Source organism: Mirounga leonina, unplaced genomic scaffold, assembly GCF_011800145.1.
Source record: "Mirounga leonina isolate KUSES-001 unplaced genomic scaffold, KU_Mleo_1.0 Mir_84, whole genome shotgun sequence".
NCBI lineage: Eukaryota > Metazoa > Chordata > Mammalia > Carnivora > Phocidae > Mirounga > Mirounga leonina.
In genome coordinates this window covers 2587253-2607011 of record NW_023270827.1, presented here as the reverse complement: position 1 = coordinate 2607011, position 19759 = coordinate 2587253, and the positions used below count along the sequence as shown (strand labels likewise).

Sequence of the window (19759 nt, the reverse complement as noted above, 5' to 3'; positions counted from 1 at the left end):
AGACATAAACACAGTTCACAGAATCAACAAATAAAATGTTGATGTTTATTTACCCTTTGTTCCCCAAGATGATAACTGAAGTACATTTTTAAAAATGGGTGCTTTTGATGGCTTAAGATCCCGTAGTGATAACAATGAAATGAACAAAATCATTAGCCTAAGAATAGATACTAGCCTCATCTTCTCAATTGCTTCTAGTGATAACATCAAGCTTCACCTGTAAATCTTAGGTCTTAGCAACAAAGAATATATCTCAATGCATGGCCAAATAGAGGAAAAAACCTAATAAGCAAACTATTTTTTTCACTGCACATAAGTTTGTGGCATGTAAGTCCAGGGGTAGAATATGTGGTTTTAGTGGACATTGTCTAGAATTCATTTTACTGTGGTCCTAAATTTGGAAGAAGATTTTGGTAGATTTTTGCGGGGGAGAAAAGGAAAAAAAACAAAACAATTTCTATCTGATGTAGAAGCACAAGTTCTAAAGAACACTTTTTCAATCCTTTGATTACAGTTTACAAGCACTGAGAAAGGAGAAATCCCGAGATGCTGCTCGCTCCCGCCGGGGAAAAGAAAATTTTGAGTTCTATGAATTGGCCAAGTTGTTGCCTCTTCCTGCAGCCATCACTAGCCAGCTTGACAAGGCATCCATCATTCGACTTACAATTAGCTATCTGAAAATGAGGGACTTTGCTAACCAAGGGGACCCTCCGTGGAACTTGCGAATGGAAGGCCCTCCACCTAACACATCAGTAAAAGGTAAGTTTTAAGCCCGTTTCTTCTGGAATATGGTGGTCTGTAGGTGTCTCTAAGATGAAATGTTTACCATCATCCTTTCTTCTTTTCCTGCATATCAAATCCTTTAAAGGGATACAAATGTGGAAATCTGAACTCTGCATGAGAAAGACACCATGTGAAGGTGAAATAAACCTCTTCTATTTATTTTTTTATTTTCCAAAAGTCTGTCAGCCTAAATATTCTATAGCTTTACATAAGGTTTCAGAAAAATGAGAATGAGATGACTTACATTAAAGTGCTTCTTGGGTTTAATTTGTGTTATGCTAATACATGCAAATTATTGTTGATGGGTGGAGTATAAGGATATTTTTTAAAGGATGGAACTAATATTTTCTGTCTTTAGTAACCAAAGAGAGGAAGGGAGCAGAGTCCAACTATAGCAGGCATTTTGAGTAATGATTTTACTGACAAACAATTCACTTATTAATTTTTCAAGTCTCTATACCTATTGCCTAAAAACTGTTTAAATATAAACATATATTTGCCCTCCAAATCCTTGGTGCATTCTTAAAACATTAATTAAAGGTTTTTAGGTCTTCTTCACTCTGATACATAAGAGAGGTATTTTCTTCTGTTTAGTGAAACTTCTAGTAATTTATAGCATGTTTAGCATATAAATATGCATGCATATGTTTATTGATGTATATGTAACATTGGCCACTGATTTTCTATCTTTAATGGTGTGTTATTCAGGGCATTAGACTTTAAGGGATCTGCTAGTTTCTTGTGCTCTGACCTTGTATCTAGATCCTTGGTGGGCATAAAGCTGGACATTTGGCAAAATTCTAGGCAACTCTGGGGGAAGGAATTAGGTTCTTTAGTGAAGTGATTACACCTTGACAACTACCTTTGAAGTCCCGGTACTCCTGGCTATTGGAGAAATGGATTCTGGTGGGGAGCTGTAAACTCTTAGAGGATTCAAATTAAAATGAGGGATCAAAAGCAGTGACTATTTACAATTGAGGGCTAAGAGGTGTAATCACATATATATGCATGTGTGAATCTATTCATATCTCTATGTGGGTACTTACAAACTGTGTTCCTTAGGCTTATGAGAGAAGGAAAATTAGAATTTAAATTGTAACAGGTTGTTTCCCTCTAGAGCAGGGCAAACATTTTCTGTAATGGACTATCTAGGAACTGTTGGAGGCTTTTTTGTAGCATGAAATCAGCCATAGACAATATGTAACAACAGGGTGCGGTTGTGTTCCCATAAAACCATACTTCACAAAACAGGCGACTGCCACCAGACTTGGCCCACAAGCCATAGTTCACAGATTCTTGCTCTGGAGCAGAAGAATGAGCCTGAGAAGTTGAGAAGAACATAAAGCAGAGTTAGTTCTTCAGGGCAGGATGTCGGTATAAGGTAGCAAAGTACGAATAAACCAACGCACACTCATGCTGCCCTTTTACAACCCTTCTGCCCTTGAAAATAGAGATGTCAAGTTGGTAATGTACCAATCTATGTTCCAGATGCTAAAGTTGTAGCAGATTTTCCCGAGCTAACGATGTGAATATAATCTTAGTAAGTATGTTGTATCCATAAGAGTTTATTCAGTAGACTGTGATCATATTTATTTCAAATCATACAAAATGATAAGGGTAGGTGTAACAGATCAGAAGTCACGGAATGTTCAAAATAGATCCTTGGGTCTCACTTTGAGATGCATTGATTGAGGGACTGGACTTGGCTTAACCTGTTTAGCACAGTTACCTTTTATTTCCATTTTTTAATTTAAAGGGGTGAGCAGTTGATAGGCTGTCTTGATAGTGGTGGTTACCAAAGTAGAAAATGGTTCTGTGGTTTGTCCCTTCTTCTGTGAGGTGATAACCCTGCTTTTAGAATCCTGACTTTTTAGAGATGTAAAACTCTGGCTCATGTAGACCCATGTCCTCATTTACAGACAAGGGAAATGATCTAGAAACAGTTTAAAGTGAAGTATTAGATTTAAAACGAGAATCCATTGTCTTGCCTTTCTGTCTAGTGCTCTAGCACACCATATTGTTTCTAGAAATGATATTTGGTTTGCATCCTTTATCGAACATTCCAGGTCAGGATCCTCTCAGCTTTTGACTAGGACTGATAAATCATTTTTACTTTGTGGTAAATCAGTTAAACTCTATATTTATGATAAAGATGGACACAAAAGATAAAATACGATCTCTGCTGTCCTGAGCATTTCGGTCTATGGAAGGACATGGTGACGTCAGTGAGAGAAATGGGAGGGTTGAGATGGGTATTTAGGAGGCTGGAAGGAGATAACCGATGTGATTATTTTGAAAATTCCATGCAGATGATGGCAGAGCATCCAATTTGATACACGTGTACTCCCACTCCTATAAACGGGTGATAGTGAAGGTGTAAGCATAGTGACTCTCTCCCATTGACCATGGCTCTCTAAAGTTGCTAGGAATGCAGTGGGCACTTTCTGTAAGCTGGTTCTCCTGTACAATAGATGTATATTTTATTGCTCTCCTCCCATTCTTTAATGCAAACCTGTTACTCATTCTGATCAAACATTCATGAAACAACATCAAAAGAAATTCATTTTAATTTATTAAGGTCTTCTATGTTGTGCCCTTGAAGAAGTTCATGTGGATAAACAAGCTTATATAAATAGCCTGCAGCATCATGTGAAGTGCAGTTCATAATCCAACAATAAAACGATAGACATTATACTTTGTGCTTCTCCAAGCAGTCTCTTGAATAAACCTAAAGGCATTTGGAAATTTATATGAAAAGTACTTACATGTTGTAGGCAATTTTTTTAATGTGATGAGTTGTTCATATTAATAATTAAATTTCAAAGCTTGAATTTAAATTTGTCCCACACAACTATATAGAAACTTAATCATTTTAATTTACTGCTTCAGAAAGGTCCTTCACTCTGCCCTGTATTCATCACATCTTTTCTTAAAAGTCTATAAAGGTTGATGAGTTTGTTTTGTGATGCCCATTGTTTATAGATTATTACAAGTTATGCTTGCAGAAAGAACACTCAGGTGACAGTGTGTAATGTGTCCTGAGTCAATTATTTCATGGAAATGATATGTTAAACAATTGGAAGGTAACAGATAGTTTTTTCCATTATTTTAGAAATATCTGTATTGTTGTGATACAGATCAAATCTACAATGAACATTATGCATTATTCAAGAAATGACCAGGCATTCTCAGCAGTGTTTCAGCTAAATAACTGATGATTGTAACCTTTAAAGAAATCTCATTGTGGTGACTGTTGGTAAATCACTTCTCCATTCATAGTAATCTCTATTTAGAGGCTATCTAGAAACCATTATATCTTTTATTAATCTTAAAAGCAATAGCTGCTGATTTGACATTTGCTAAAACTAGATAAATTTTCTGTCTTTTTAATATCACAGACTTCAGTCAATTTTTGGTGTAGATCTGCTACAACTCTGTTAATCCAGGAATATTTACCACTGTAAGCATAAGTTTTGTTTCAATTTAAGCATCTCAGCTTTTAAACAGTGATTTGTGTATGTGTGTGACAGGCAACAATGCTAAGATATGTAAAATATAAGACATTTTTAGCCTTTCGAAGGAAACTGTTGAAAAATATTGCAAGACGACTGGTGATTAAAATTGACTGAACACATGAGGGAAGAACTTTACTATTTTCATAGAATTTTCCTTCACTCTGTAAGGCTCCTATTGTGAAGGAAGTGGTAGATATTTCTTTTTTTTTTAAATAAGAGCAGTTATTTTTTTAAGAGATTTTATTTATTTATTTGACAGAACGATAGCACAAGTAGGCAGAGGGAGAGGGAGAACTAAGGCTCTCCATTGAGCAGGAAGCCCGACGTGGGGCACAATCCGGGGACTCTGGGATCATGAACTGAGCCGAAGGCAGATGCTTAACTGACTGAGCCACCCAGGTGCCCCGAAAGTGGTAGATATTTCTGAGAGGAGAGACCTGCAGGTCTTTATTTGAGGAATGCATGATCTGTCTGTAGCCAAAGACCAGATTGTTACTTTAGCAATCATGTTTCAGGGATCTGTTTAAAACAGTCATGTGTAGTGACTGAGTATAGGACATCTTTCAGAGTAACACTGATTTACTACTATACTGGTTGTTCCCCAAACTTAGATAGCATTTTATAAAAATGGTTCTGTTACCATAGAAGGGAGAGAATCCAAGACTGTCTACGTGATTTTTCTTCTTGGTCTAAGCAGCTCAGAGGTCTTCCAGTTCCTGTTCGGGCATTTTACTGTGTGTTGACACACATTTACTTCTACCAACCAACATTCATACCTGGGGACAAGTGTCCCACTCCTCATTATTTAAAACAAACAAACAAACAAAACCCCACATGAAATGTAATTTCTTAGAATCGGTGCACAGCATGTACACCAGCCTGTGGTGGTCTTTCTTTTTATGCAGGCAAATGGTAGTACCCAGATTGAACCCTTAAGTTCTGAACAAAAGCTTTCCCATAGGGGTAGGAGAGCAGGATAAAAGACAGCTACTTAATTCTTATTTGGTTCCTATTCTTGCCTCCACCACCTTCAGTATACTGGGGGCCCAACTCCCTGCTGTAGTCTCCAGTTTCACTTACCTCCATCTAAAGTCAGGGATGGGAGGTGCCTGGGTGGTTCAGTCGTTAAGCATCTGCCTTTGGCTCAGGTCATGATCCCAGGGTCCTGGGATTGAGCCCCACGTCGGGCTCCTGGCTCAGCAGAGAGTCTGCTTCTCCCTCTCCCTCTGCCTCTCCCCCTGCTCATGCTCTCTGCTCTCTCTCTCTCTCTATCTCTGTCTCAAATGAATAAAAAAAAAAAAAAAAAAACTTAAAAAAAAAAGTCAGGGGTGGCACCATGGGGAGCCTGGGTGGCTCAGTTGGTTCAGTGTCTGAATCTTGGCTTTGGCTCAGGTTGTGATCACAGGATCATGGGATCAAGCCCCTGAATCAGGCTCTGTGCTCAGTATGGAGTCTGCTTCTCCCTCTCCCTCTGCTCCTCCCCCCACTCTTGCTCTCTCCTCTCTCTCTCTCTCTCTCTCTCTCTCTCTCTCAAATACATACATACATACATAAAATCTTCAAAGTCAGGGGTGGCACCAAGCTCCAAAAGCTGAGCTGCCAATGTTCTCTCCTGTTTATTTTGGTAGCAAGTGCCAGGTTTTGCTAGTATATGGAAATATGATGGGATATAATTGCCTTTTCTTAGGTATGCTTCCAGGAAGCCTTTTTAATTACATGTGGTTATCCTTATAGATCTCTCTAGTTAAGTTATGACTTCTGAAGGAAGTTCCTTGAAGAACTGGCCTTTTACTTTATTATATTGACGTCATGACAGGACAAGCCTTGTTTATATCGCCATGCTTCCCTAGGATTGTCATCTCTGAGCCTGGGCGTGAAGGGCTTTCTGACAAATGTGGACTTGATGGTGGCAGGGTACTTCTCTGAGACTGTAATTCTGTGCAGGTCTTTATTTTATCAGGAGAAGCTTCGCTCTCTACAGAGGGGTCCGGCCCACATTCGGCACGAAGGCTGGAAGGGCACTGCTGGTTTCCTGTCACGTGCCCCTGTCAGAGAGTTGGACTGGTCACCATTACCTTCAGTGCGCCTGTTGCGCATCCAGAGCGACCCTCAGCTCCAAACACTGACTCAGGGGAAGCCAGGTTGGGAGCGTGATGACTGAGAACACGTGCATTCCCTCATGTGCTCATCAGCCAGGGCCAGGGCAGCAAGGCATCAGCCCATCTCAGCAGCGCGCTGCAAGGCTTTGGCTCCTCGGGTTGCTCCGTATCTTTCTGGGGGTGGGCAGATTGAGGCTGAGCTGAGCTGGGTGGTTTACTTCTTGCCACAGCTCTGTCTGGGCTTGCCTCCTTCCTCAGGGTTCAGCTCAGGTCCCCCCCTGTCAGGGGACAGCAGAGATTTGGGAGAGGCTCTTTTCATGGTGAAGGCAAAGGTGTAAGAGGCATGAGCAAAAGACAGAAGACTTCTCCCAGAATTTTTTGTGGAGACTTTTGGAAATGTGGACAAAAGAGTGCACAAGTACTTTTGCATTCTGTGTCGGGATTCATCAGTCTGTCCCTCTGTCTGCTGTCATCTTCTTTGTCCCTAGCAATACTGAATACCTCAAACCATATGTTTGTACCTTTGTACATCCCACCAACTAACCAGAATGCCCCTTCTTTTGGTTTTGCTGGATCCTTGTTCATCTTTAAAAACCCAGCTCACATGTCACTTTCTTAGGTAAATTTTCTCTCCTTCCCCAGAACATTAATCCTTTGTTCCTATAGGTTACTGTTAGAGTCTTTTTTTTTGGTTTTGGTATCAATTCATAATTCATTTCTTATCATACATATCTCTGTCTTTAGACTGTGAGCTACTTGGAACAGTCTGGGACATCTTGTGCATGTCTATATCTCCATGTACAGGGCCCAGGAAAGTAAGTATTTAGCCATGCTTATTTTAAATTAAATTACATAGTACCACATTGTATCTTGGGATAGCTATTAGTGAGATGAGATGAGAACTGTGGGTGAGTCTAAGTCATAGGCTAGGATGAAGAAAGAAAAGAGTTAAAAAAAGAAGGGTGGAAGAAAAATAGAATAATAGGAATAGTGTGAAAGCAGAGGGAAAATAAACAGTGTATCGAGTAGGAGCTAGGAGGGGTGATACCTCCCGCCCCACGATGAGCTGCCTTCTGCTGCCAGCCTTTTTCTCTCATGTAATGTACAGGCTAAGGAGTTGACAGTTATAAACAATAGTCTTAAGAAACCCATGTCTTGGGTGTATAAATTCAAGTTTATTTGACCAATAGCTGAGTATTTTCTCTTAGTTCTCTGAGTCCTCTGCTGGCTGTTGTGGGGGCATATGGAGAAAGTATAAGGCATAGTCCTGGCCTTGGAGATATTTACCATTTATTGAGAAATAAAAGTGGAAGGGAAGGAGGGAGGGAGAAAAGAAGGAAAATGAGAGCTTTTGATAAAATTAAATAAGCAATATGACCTAGGTTAGAAAGGCCTCTCTCTCTGGTCCTCAGTTTCTCCTATGAATTTTCATTTTGGGAGTGGTTCTGGTCTGAGTGATTACTGACTCTCTGATCCCAAACCCCAATTTTTTAGAAAGGATTTAGCAAATTTTGTCTCAAACTAGCTTCTCCTGAGACCCTTGGGGTTTTTTTAAAGGTGTTGATTAGTAATTTTAAAAGCCACGTGCTCTAACTTCTCCTAATTCTGCTGTTCCCCTAACTTTGCAACTATTCTGTGAATCTAAAATTATTCCAAAATATATTCTGCTAATATTTCTGTTTTCCTTCTCTTTTACTTAATTCCCCTTTACAGGAAGGTATCGTATCTCCTTGGTGCTTTGGGTTCAAAAATACATGATGTAGTTACTTCTTTAACAGATTTTATCTGCTGATTACCAAGATTTGCATGCACGCAATCATTATAAATAAAAAGAAAATAACACAGCATACAGTGAAATTTTAAAGTAAATAAGCCAAGTGCCAAATATATGATATAGACAAAATATGAATCTAAAACTTTACATATTTTTGATTTGCTTTTTACTCTTGGCAAGATCTTAGGGGATGTACTTACATTCCATGTCACATTCAACTTATTTTAAGAAGTCTACCAGTTCTTGATAACGTAATATTTTAGTCATGGCATTGCCTTCTACCACATTGTACTCACTTATTTAAGACTCTGAAGTTTATGTGCCCTGTTCTTTAGGGCTGGACTTCTTTAACGTGTTTTTGTTCACCCTATCACCTCTTGCAAAGCAATATATAGTTTCAGTGCTCTGCAGATAACAATATTTCATGGATATAGCAAAGAAGGAGTCACCTCTGACTGCTTTATATGATTGAAATTGTACTGTGGCTTTAATTTTCAGAAACAGCTTTCTCGATACTGTGCATAACTCTTGGCTGTGCCTTAATAAACATGTGGTGACCTCCACCTGGAAAACTAATGTGGCTTTGAATACTGATTGACTGCAGCTTTTCACATCCTTTCTGGGTCCATAATATGTCAGCAAATGTCAGCGCCTGGGCGCTAGGCAGAAGAAGGCTGAAAGAATTGGGGGCTTAAAGATTGTACAGATCGGGTGCCTGGGTGGCTCAGTCGTTAAGCATCTGCCTTTGGCTCAGGTCATGATCCCAGGGTCCTGGGATCGAGTCCCACATCGGGCTCCCTGCTCGGCAGGAAGCCTGCTTCTCCCTCTTCCACTCCCCCCGCTTGTGTTCCTGCTCTCGCTGTCTCTCTGTCAAATAAATAAATAAAATCTTAAAAAAAAAAAAAAAAAAGATTGTACAGATCATCTGTTTCAGTCCCCCTGTGATTATGGTGAGAAAACTGATAGAGAAAGAACTTTAGTGATATAAACAAAGCCAGTAACAGACTTGGAACTAGGATTCAGACCTCTGGAATTTCAATTCAGCACCCTTCATAATAAAGAGCGTTTCCTTTCTCAGTTCAGCATAGGTCACCGCAAGCCTTTCCCCACTTGTATTGTACATGGATATGTGTGCCCATACATGGCTCATGTGTAGAGACCAGCCCTTTTCAGATCAAATGTTACTGTATTCAAATTCACAAAACATTTTGAGGCTATTCAAAGACAAAGGAGTCCTAATTCAATGAAAAAAAATCCCTTAAGGCATTAAATGCTAAAATTAGGGGAGACTGCATGGGAACGGTGTATTGGAGCTCTCTGTCCTAACTTTGCAACTATTCTGTGAATCTAAAATTATTCCAAAATAAAAAGGTTCTTTTTTTTTTTTTAAGCACTATAATGTACTCTAATGACAGAAACATAAGAAAAACAGACCTCTACCCAAATGGAAATGTGTTCTGTCCCAGGTTCCTGCTTTTTCACCTGGTTGCTGTTGAGTGCTCATAGGCTTACCCTTTTCTAGGGCTCCGTTCCTGGTCTTATTCCTTAAGAAATGTGATTAACTGACAACTGCAATGTCAATCGGGATATGGAAGAAAGAACATTGATTAAGCTGTTTACACAGTTTTCTCAAAAAGTTTATAAACGACCTCTTTCCATCAATAAGGGGTCACACGAGCCCAGTTGTACACCCTGGTTATTCTCCCTCCTTTCTTCACTGAAAATTAGAACTAGTGTTATATTGTCTGTCTTCACACTCTGCCCAATGATCACCCAGAAGGGGAAGTTAGAAAGCCAAGACAAAAACTAGTTAACAGATTCTAGGACGGGGGTTGGGAAACGTGTTCTGGAAAGGAGCAGATAGTAAGTACTTATGCTTTTGTGGGCCATGGAGTCTCTGCTCCTGAGCTCTACTGTTAGAATGCGAGAGCAGCCCCAGACCATCCGTGTGCAGCTGAGTATGCCTGTGTGTCAATAAAACTTTATTTGTGAATGCTGAACTCTAATTATGACATACCGTGAAATCTTAAAGAGTTTTTTTTAACTGTTTAAATTTTTTTTTTTTTAATTCTTAGTTTATGGGTTGTATAGAGACAGATAGCAATCTGGATTTGACCTGCACGCTGTAGTTTGCCAAGCCCTGTGAAGAGCTTCAGAACTGGAAGAGAATTAGGGACTTTTTTAGAACCCACGTGGTAAGCAGCATATTACTAGTAGTAAAGGGTTGAGCCTTGCATTTGTTTTAAAAGTGCATTGATGATAATAAATGGTGGATAACATGCCTCCTGAAAAATTTATGTTTTTATCTTCAGAGCTAATGTGTGTTCATGTAATCTACTTACTTACTGTGATAGCCAGGATAACTAAATTGTATGCCAGCCAGGGGTGTGGTGGTGAATAATTTGCTAGGTTTTCATGATGTGTACTGTTCTCTGCATTGTGTGTATCGCTGAAAAACTAAGCGTACAGTCCTAAGTCATTGGCTTAGTCTGGCTTATTATTTTTGCCTGGCTTCTCAATTTAAATTGAGATATAGCAAATGATCCAAACTAGGGCTATTCAGAGTCTTCTATAGATGAAGGATCTTATTAAAGAGCAACATGATCAAAGCTTTATCTACTCAGGACTGTTGTTCAACCATTTTGACTTGACTAATCAACAACTGGCCAGTTCAATTAAATAATTGTTTTGATTGATTTCCCCACATAATATATTAGGTGTCCTTCTGATTCAAATGGGGGTTTAAGGCATGATATGGCTATAACCATCATGACGGAAATCATCAGAAATAAGAAATTTGGGATTTGGATATAAGAAATCCAACATTACTATGAATATTAGAATGAATAAGTTTGGAATTAAAGCTGAATTAGTTATTTGCAAGTAGAATTGAAACTAGCTCCAAAACCTTATGTTCCTAAAATGGAAAACTATGACTAGACTATATAGAATCGTCTCATTTCGACCACTTACTAAAGTTGGCGAGGTTACTGAAGTACTAAAGGACAGTCATTAGGAAATACTGTTGTGCTCTTCGGCCATTGTCCCTGATACTGTCAATCACAGGGTGTTGGGTGAGTGCTCAAAGGGTGAATAGCACTGAACCAAGTAGTGGAGGAAATTAAAATTCGTGAGTTTATCGTCCTCACTTCCCAAAGCTCTACAGAGACTTAAAAATATATTTTTCAGTAGTGTTTTGTAATTAAAGCACATCACTCATCTATAATTTTACAGTTTGGGAAATAAGGCTGTGTTGAATATCAGCACCGATGATGAAAACAGACTGTGTACACAGTTTGGGTTTTATATAAATACTTTAAAATATTGGCTTTCTTCAATAAAAATAGATGAATAGTATCCAGGTTTTTACAAGAATTTTAGCATAAAAGCGAAATTGCTATCATTTTCTATTTTGAAAAGAGACATGAAGATCGCATAACGAAATGTGTAAAATGCAGTATGTTCTAGCTAGCTATGACAGAAAATGAGGATGCAGATGCAGGTAAGCCTCACTCTGGGCATACACAGGACCTCTTGTAAAGCGGTGCAGCGATGTTTTCTTAGTTGATACCCGACCGAACGTGCCCTTCATTGTCTCTCCTGTGGACACTGAACTCCCAAAGTTGCAGAAAAGTCTGGGTCAGGTTGTTCAGCCTGTGCCATTGTGGGATTTACATCCAGCAGGCAATCAGAGTGAAGCTTTCTGTTGTGAGACACTACATGTTTGCCATACAAACATCTTCTGGAAAAGTTTACAGAGATGAAAGGGACTTTTGTAGGGAATTCTGACAGCCTATAACAAAGGTCCAGTGAATGTAAACAAGGTCAGTGGAGCCAGCAAAATGCATGAATGCCACAGAAACTGATAATCTGTATCATCTCAGTCAGCCTTCAGAGGCTTCCTAATAGTATGCTCTTGGTCAACGCAGTTGGACACTTCCAAGTTCAAATCTCCATGACTGTGAACAAGCAACATTTCTTTGGCCTCAGTTTGCCTAGAAAATGGGGTAGTTGGACTTGAGAATTCAGCTGGTCTTATACTGCAGTGAGCCTAGATTTTATTGCGAGGCTTAAGTTTAGAAACTAACAAAGGCATGTTAGGATTCCTTTTTAGGATTTTTATCATGTCAGAGCTAACCTGTGTTTTTGTTTTGTTTTGCTTGGTAAGATTGTATTTCTGAAATGATATTAATCAGGAGGAAGAGATGGTCACCCCGCAACGTTTATTTAAAAATACAGTTTGAGATTCTAACATGTCAGAAGTCTTCACTTGTATCCTATGACAGAGCAGAGGAAATTGAGAGTGTTGCTTAAAATACACAGGTGATTTGGGGATATTAAGGCAACTTAATGTTATGCTAATGCTTAAAGTAATGAGATCTAAAGGTTGATGAGATAAATTTTTAATATGTGGCTATTTCACTGAGATAAAAAGACAAAAGCATTTTTAAAATAGGCTATATCTGAAATGAAAGGCTGATCCATTGAAACAGTGGATATAATTGATACTTCCCTCAGAATTTTGGTTTTATAGGATAAATCTTACTATATAAATCATTAGGTTTTAGGGTAACATTTTGTTGTTGTCGTTAGAGATCAGGAATGAGTCCTATTTCTCTTTCATTTTACTCACCTGTTTCTGATCTAAGTCTTCGAGTGCTTATTACATTGCAACTCACTAGGCTGTGTGTGGAATGCAAAGAAGGAAAGAAACTGAACCCTCTAGGAGTTTATAATCTAGCAGGAGTGACACACATGCTCACAAAATAATAAGGCGAGGTCTTATTCATGTTGAGAGAGGTTTAAGCAAAATGTTGGATAATCTGTTATGCATAAATATAGTTACCGCCGTAAACATGGTGACATTTAATGAGAATTGTGGTCGCTGAGATGTCAAGTAAGCTTATGAAGGTTTTTCTTTTCAGAAGAGTATTTTAAACAGAATACCCAAATGGCATGTAGGACACAGAACACTTGTGTGTATTGCTATTATCTCATGATAATTTCAAACAACCAGGAGCATGAATCACATACCACACTTACAAACCAAGAGCTTAATCAAATGTCATCTTCTAGTACCTTTTCCCTAGTATCTTAGCATTTCACAGAGATGGAGGAAAGGATGGAATGAGGTGTGTTTTTATTTTTTTTTAATTCTTTTTTTTTTTTTTAAGATTTTGTTTATTTATTTGACAGAGAGAGACACAGAGAGAGAGGGAACACAAGCAGGGACAGTGGGAGAGGGAGAAGCAGGCTTCCCGCAGAGCAGGGAGCCCGATATGGGACTCGATCCCAGGACCCTGGGATCATGACCTGAGCTGAAGGCAGACGCTTAACTGACTGAGCCACCGAGGCGCCCCTGAGGTGTGTTTTTAAATCTCACAATACTAATGGATATAGGTCGCAGAAAACTGCCCAGCATCGGAGGCATGAATATAGAAAGGGTCAGATCAGATGAGAAGCGGCTGTCCCAGGAACCTCACGGTAGAATGGCTGAAGTTCAAGCATGCCATGGGGACAATGATGGGAGAATCCACTGCTTCTCTTGACTCCCGGCTCACATACCTCCCACCAAAGCCCATAATTGGGAGGGAAGACTAGACGGCGTGGAAGAAAATGTTTTGTACTTTCATTTAAATGAGCACAAAGGGAAGGAACAGTTTTGCTTCACATGGGAAGTCAGTCATTTCTTGGGTTGCTAGCTCAATGTTTTAGCAGAACAGCTGTTCAGTACAATGTGGCTTTCTACAAGCAATATTTCTACTGCTAGAAAAGTGGCAGTCTGCCAAAGAGAGTGCCCAGACCAACCCCTAAACAAAAAAAATCTTTTGTCAACGACTCTAATAATTTGTACAATTCAGGAAAGGGAGGTTGCACGGTCTTTGCAGATGTGCATTTATGATGCTATTTTTAAGCAGAGCAGCATGGAAGAATAGATTCATACGAATCATAAGTTGATCATTCATTTTAAGCATTTGGCTTCTGCTCCTTCTAAAATTCCACTCTGTGGAAAGAAAACACAGCCAGCCTTGAAACGAGGTAAGGCAGGGTGTGACAACAAGATGAAATCCTTCATTTCCAAACCTGTGATACTTGCTCAAAAACAAAAAGCTTTGGGGTGTTTTCTTTCCCCTCAAAGGAAAGAAATGTGGTTTTTCTGATCCCTCACAGAAGAAACTTGCTATCCTTCAGCATTTTGAGGAAATAAACTCATAATGAGCCCGCATTCTTTTACTGCAGTCCATTCTCTGAAAATGAGTTTAAGTGCTGAAGGAAATGCCAGAAGCATTTACGCAACCAGCACCAAATTAATGTGTGTTACTTCTCTGTATTTTAACATCACAGACGCTGTGCAGTTTTTCTGGTGTGAAACTGGGTTTAGTCTCAGACGTGTCCTCTGCACTCTGGTTACCCAGACTCTACAGCAGTGGATTCTGCTGGCTTTGATGCTGGCGATGGGGTTAAGAAGAGAATTTTTATAAATTGCACTTCCCTGGGAAAGAACCTTCAAACTTCTCCTAACAGTAGAGGATAAAATCTGATAGAATCCTCATCTTGGGTTTTTTTTTTTTTTTTATTCAACCATCTACTTGATATTGACATAAAGGGATTAGACTACTCTCTTAAAATATGAATTCATGTATTTAAAAGGACATAAAATTAATACAGACCCAGTCAGTAGAGGTGATTCTAGAGCAAAGACAGCCGTAGAAGTTTCACTGACTCGATCAAAGGCTTCCTCTAATTTAGACAGTTGGGATCTTTGTTATTGTTGGTGTTTTCTTTTTTAAAAATCCAATCTTTGCCTATCGCATATAGGTGTAAAAACTGCTCAGTTAAACGGAGTTGCATGCATTACTACACCAGGAGTAGTTTGCTCCCCTTAGAATGCAGTCCCCTCAAGTTTTAACACATATATACTAATGTAGAAGTATTAACCAAGATGATGGAATATTACTAAGATAGGTTATTTTATGCTACTAATGAAGATATAGTCTTCCAATTGTTCTGGTGGGCTGTTTCGTCATACTTCAAGTTGTTTCTCAAGAGTTTTTCAAATGTTTCCTGAATCTAATAAGTATTTACAGTGACAATTACAATTGATTACTTAGGTGGCCCCCAGTGGAGGGGAACTGCACTTTGTGAAGTGACAAGTGCCAGACGAATTGTTTCTAAAATGTTCTTTTATATATTAACAAAACCCCTTTTTTTTTTTAACATATTAGAGAAATTCTCTAGGTGTAGGATTTCGGCAGCAATTCATGTTAAAAACCGAGGTCTTTCAATAAAGCAAATGATTATTCCCCCAAATACATATTTTACATTCACGTCTTCAATTTTTAAGATATCTCAAAGTGAGGAAAGGGAAATATAAAAAATAAATTAGAGTTACTGACTTGTGTCTAATGGCAATATATTTCAGGAACGTATTGGGAGGCACAAAGTTATCCTGCTGCTTTACTCATGCCAGCTCTTACTTCAGTGACTTAAAGGGTCGATACTTTTTGATGTGTAAGTGTAAAGCTATATGATCATTTTTCACACTTAGGCATTATCTTTCCCAAAAATCATAGGAACAGCATGCCAGTCATTATTGTATATGAAGGCATTTTCTGGTATGAGTTGGGTGGAAAAACATGCAAAGATATTGTACATCCATGATCACATTTCATATTTATAAAACTTCATGAGATGAACTCCTTTTTCCTTTTGCATGTAGAGTTATTTTTAATTACTCCAACTCTCTCGGTGCTAAAAGATACATAAGTGAGAAAAAGGAATGTTTGAAGATGGTTTCTTTCAGTGAACTTAGGTGCTTTGTGTACTGAGCAGTTGTACCCAATGAAACTCATTTAGTTTGGCCCGTGATTTATGCAAGTGGCTCAAGAGCCCTGAATCCATTAATAATAGTCTCTGTACAAAACACAAGAAAGACTAAAAATAAAATTCTGTCGATCTGTATCTGTCATAATTCATGTAAAACTCCTATAGAAACAATTGGTATGCGTTTAGTAACCCTACCATCTTGTCTTATCAAGGTGATGATTGCATTCCAGCACATTTCTAGCCAATCCCCCAAAATAGATGGAGTGAGACTGGCAGATAGACAGTTGATTTGATTGTGGTCCAACTGATGTCCGCACCATTGTTTTTGTTAGCATGTGGGTAAATTAACTCGGCATGCAGAAAACATTCAGACCTTTCACTAGACTTTACTCCTGTCGAGTTTGCTTGACCAAGGTGGACTCGGGGAGTGAGATCGGGAGTCCTGGAGGAATTCACCCCACTACCAAGCATGTTCTGTTGATATAACAAATGACTAAATTACACTCACACACTTCCTCACCTGCAGCTATTTGTAAGATGAAACCGTATTAGGAGGTTATAATTTCAGAGCACACTAAATTTTTTCTCATGGTTTTTCACAGTGACATTATCCTATGAAATAGTGGGACAACTTGCCCAGTGTCAGGTTTATAATCCCCTGCTCTCATTAACTTTTTGCTGAACTCTTTCTCCTCTTCTTCATTGCTCTCTTTTGAATTATGTCTGTGGCAAACCTCAGCCTTCGTTTGATTAAGGAAAGTTGATATGTTAGTGTAATCTGAGTTCTCAGACTTTGTTCTACAGTCACCTCTTTGCTACTTTCCACTTCCAGGATTCTTTTCCCTTCTCCTTTTTTTTTTTTTTTTCCCCTCCCTATCTAAACTGTCCCTTGGAGGGACTGCATTTCATGATCTTGTTCAAAGAATTGCAGAGCAAAATTGTGAAACAGTGGTAACATTTTAGATAATGATTAAGCAGCGGTCCTAAGAGCAGCCAGTCCAAATCAGATCTTTAAGCACAGATTTCTCAGAGATTTTCATATTTCACTTTGGTTTCTAGGGCATGTAATACTGGATGGTGGATTTGGAGGGGGGAGAAAACTCCCCATTGCCTTGTATGCCACTTACAATCCCCATGTACAACCTTATATCCATATTGATTGTATGCTATGAATCTCTGCTGCTAATGTTAGTCACCTGATTTGCAGAGAACTAGAACTAATAACCTTTTCAAATGTTATCAAATTATGACAAATCCTAGACCAATCAAATTACTTAAGTGATCATTGATCATTTATTTGATATTTTAATTTTGAATGAGTCTACCTCAAGGACTTCTTGATATTTCCTTTATTTTTAGTAAGACCACAAATGCCAAACAGTAAAACAGTTCATAAATTTCACCAACAATGAACCCAGAATACTATGAATTAGCTTTATTTAAAATGATCTTAAGAGAAATGAATGGCCTTTAGCATAATTATAGACATAGCAGACACAGTGGAAATCGGGGGAAATCACCGGATTAGGAAGTACGTCTGACTATATTATATGTCTGTTTGGGGTGTGAAGGGGTCTGATTAGATTTCTCGGTGGTGAAGGAGACCGAAGCTTTTGCATTTAGGTCGCCCCACATTTTAGGTTGCTAATGATTTCATTTTAATGTCACCGTTTAGTTTCATACTGATCATTTATACTGACAAAAAGGAAGAAAAGAAAACAAGGAACCTGTCATCAATCATTCATTTAATCAAGTAGTAAAAGTAGATAAATAAACATACTGAGTTAATTATTCTTCTGTATGTAGTGATTGACAATAAAGTTAATTTATGCCTATTTTAACCCTTCGATATTTTGTGCCATTAGGAATAATAGCTATTAGCAGTTGTAGAGAGGACTTGGGGGTGAACTTTTTCTTCCTAAAGTGCCTTAAGAAAATTCAGTCTTCATACTTAGGGTATTTATTCACTTGAAATCTATTTTGCTAAAGAGTTGTGGTTATTTGCATCTAAGCATATTAACTCCATGCTACCAAATATAATGAAAAACAATTATGTTAGTCTGCCTCCTTTGTTGTATTCCTATTCAGACTCTTTAATGAAGACCTTTTTCTTAGCAATGTGCATTTTTAATGTGTAAAAGGATTTGTCACCAGATACAAATACGTTATAAATTCAAATGTGTATTAGATACCGCACTAATGGAAAAAAGTCTTAGTGACAACAAAACACTAACACATATATTTGAGTTAAAAGAGCTTTTGAAAGTTCTAAAAACCTATTTTGGGTTTGTCAGCACTTTTCTGCAGTTTTCCAGACAATTTTTTTTTTCTGGTGGCTATTCTTATTAAAATATCAGTGATTACTTTTATTAGACCTTCCATAAACAAGTGTGTTCTTCAGGTGAGTATGGGTAGTGAAACTAAATTGTCTAAAGATGTCCTCTGGAATCTTTCTGGCACTCTCCTCTAAATCAGTCTGCAGACAAGAAACGGGGAAGCAAGAAGCAGACTTAATGGATTTGGGGTTGAAAATAGGAATTTAATTGTTGATTAAAATTGTGTAAAGATCTGAGCCTTCAAGAAAGTATGGGTGCCTTTATGACCAGAGATACGCTTCTTCTAGGTGTATTTTATTACATGACTCTCCCCTTGGCAGTTTTCATGTTTCGTGTAGCTGAATCAACCCACTCACTGTTTTTGATTTCTTGCCCAGCTCTTGTGTTTGCTTCAGTTCTAACAAACTAGAACTGGAATCTGAGAGAGTTGGTGGGCAAGACCAGAATACATTTCACACAGAAGCCACGCTTCGTGTCGAATCTCTTTGCGATAAAGGAGGAAAAAAGAAAAAGCTTGCATATTTTTGCTTGGCCTGTTTAGGAAATTAGCAGGTTGAGTATTAGTCCCGAAATCTGTAATCATAAATAGCAAGTGGCGGTAGATTTTGAGCTTGTGTCAGGATTACCAGATTCCCATATTCTTGATTGCTCGTGTTGAAATGTGCTCCCTGCAAACGTTTGGCTTGAGGAAGAGGTTTTGTTCATAAGGCTTTCTGACACCAGAACAGGTAAGGTATTGTAGTGTGATCTTTAATGACGAAGTAAAATTTGGAAATTACACGCAATTTAAAATGGTAGCTATGAACTAGGTAAAACAACATACAGAAAATAATTCACCTCATCAAGTCAATGTATAAGTAAATGAGAACAACGCATGGATCATATGTTGTTGTTGTTTTTTTAATATTTTATTATTTATTTGACAGAGAGAGACACAGCGAGAGAGGGAACACAAGCAGGGGGAGTGGGAGAGGGAGAAACGGGCTTCCCGCGGAGCAGGGAGCCTGATGCGGGGCTCGATCCCAGGACCCCGGGATCATGACCTGAGCCGAAGGCAGCCGCTTAACGACTGAGCCACCCAGGCGCCCCATGATATGTTTTTGAAAGTAAAGATTATCCACATTTCTTAAGTTTAGAGTAATTCTATTTGATGAATGAATCCATCTGCCTCCTCACCCCCTTTCCTGCGATGGACACCTCGAAACTTCATTAATTGCTCTGTAAATGTATTAAAGAGAAGCCTTTTTATTCTTTTTTGTTAGTCCTTTGTTTGGCCTCCTTTTACCTGCATGCATTAATTAAGCTGCAGTATGAATGAAGAGTGGGAATTTGTGGCCTTTTTGTTGACAGAAATAATGGTTAATCTCTTCAGCTTTGTCCACTTTATGACTTGGCTTTTTTTCACTCACTTAACAATCTGCAGCT

At 38.6% G+C, this 19759-nt stretch overlaps 1 protein-coding gene across 1 annotated transcript in view; it reads left to right on the top strand.

Moving 5' to 3' along the window:
* Positions 1-19759, top strand: part of LOC118002891 (neuronal PAS domain-containing protein 3) — a gene marked incomplete at its 5' end in the record, with an annotated part of 725448 nt that overhangs the window by 145043 nt on the left and 560646 nt on the right. The window contains one exon of the mRNA XM_034993502.1: positions 515-759. Within this exon, the coding sequence (XP_034849393.1) occupies positions 515-759 (245 nt within the window). The remainder of the gene's footprint in view (positions 1-514; positions 760-19759) is intronic.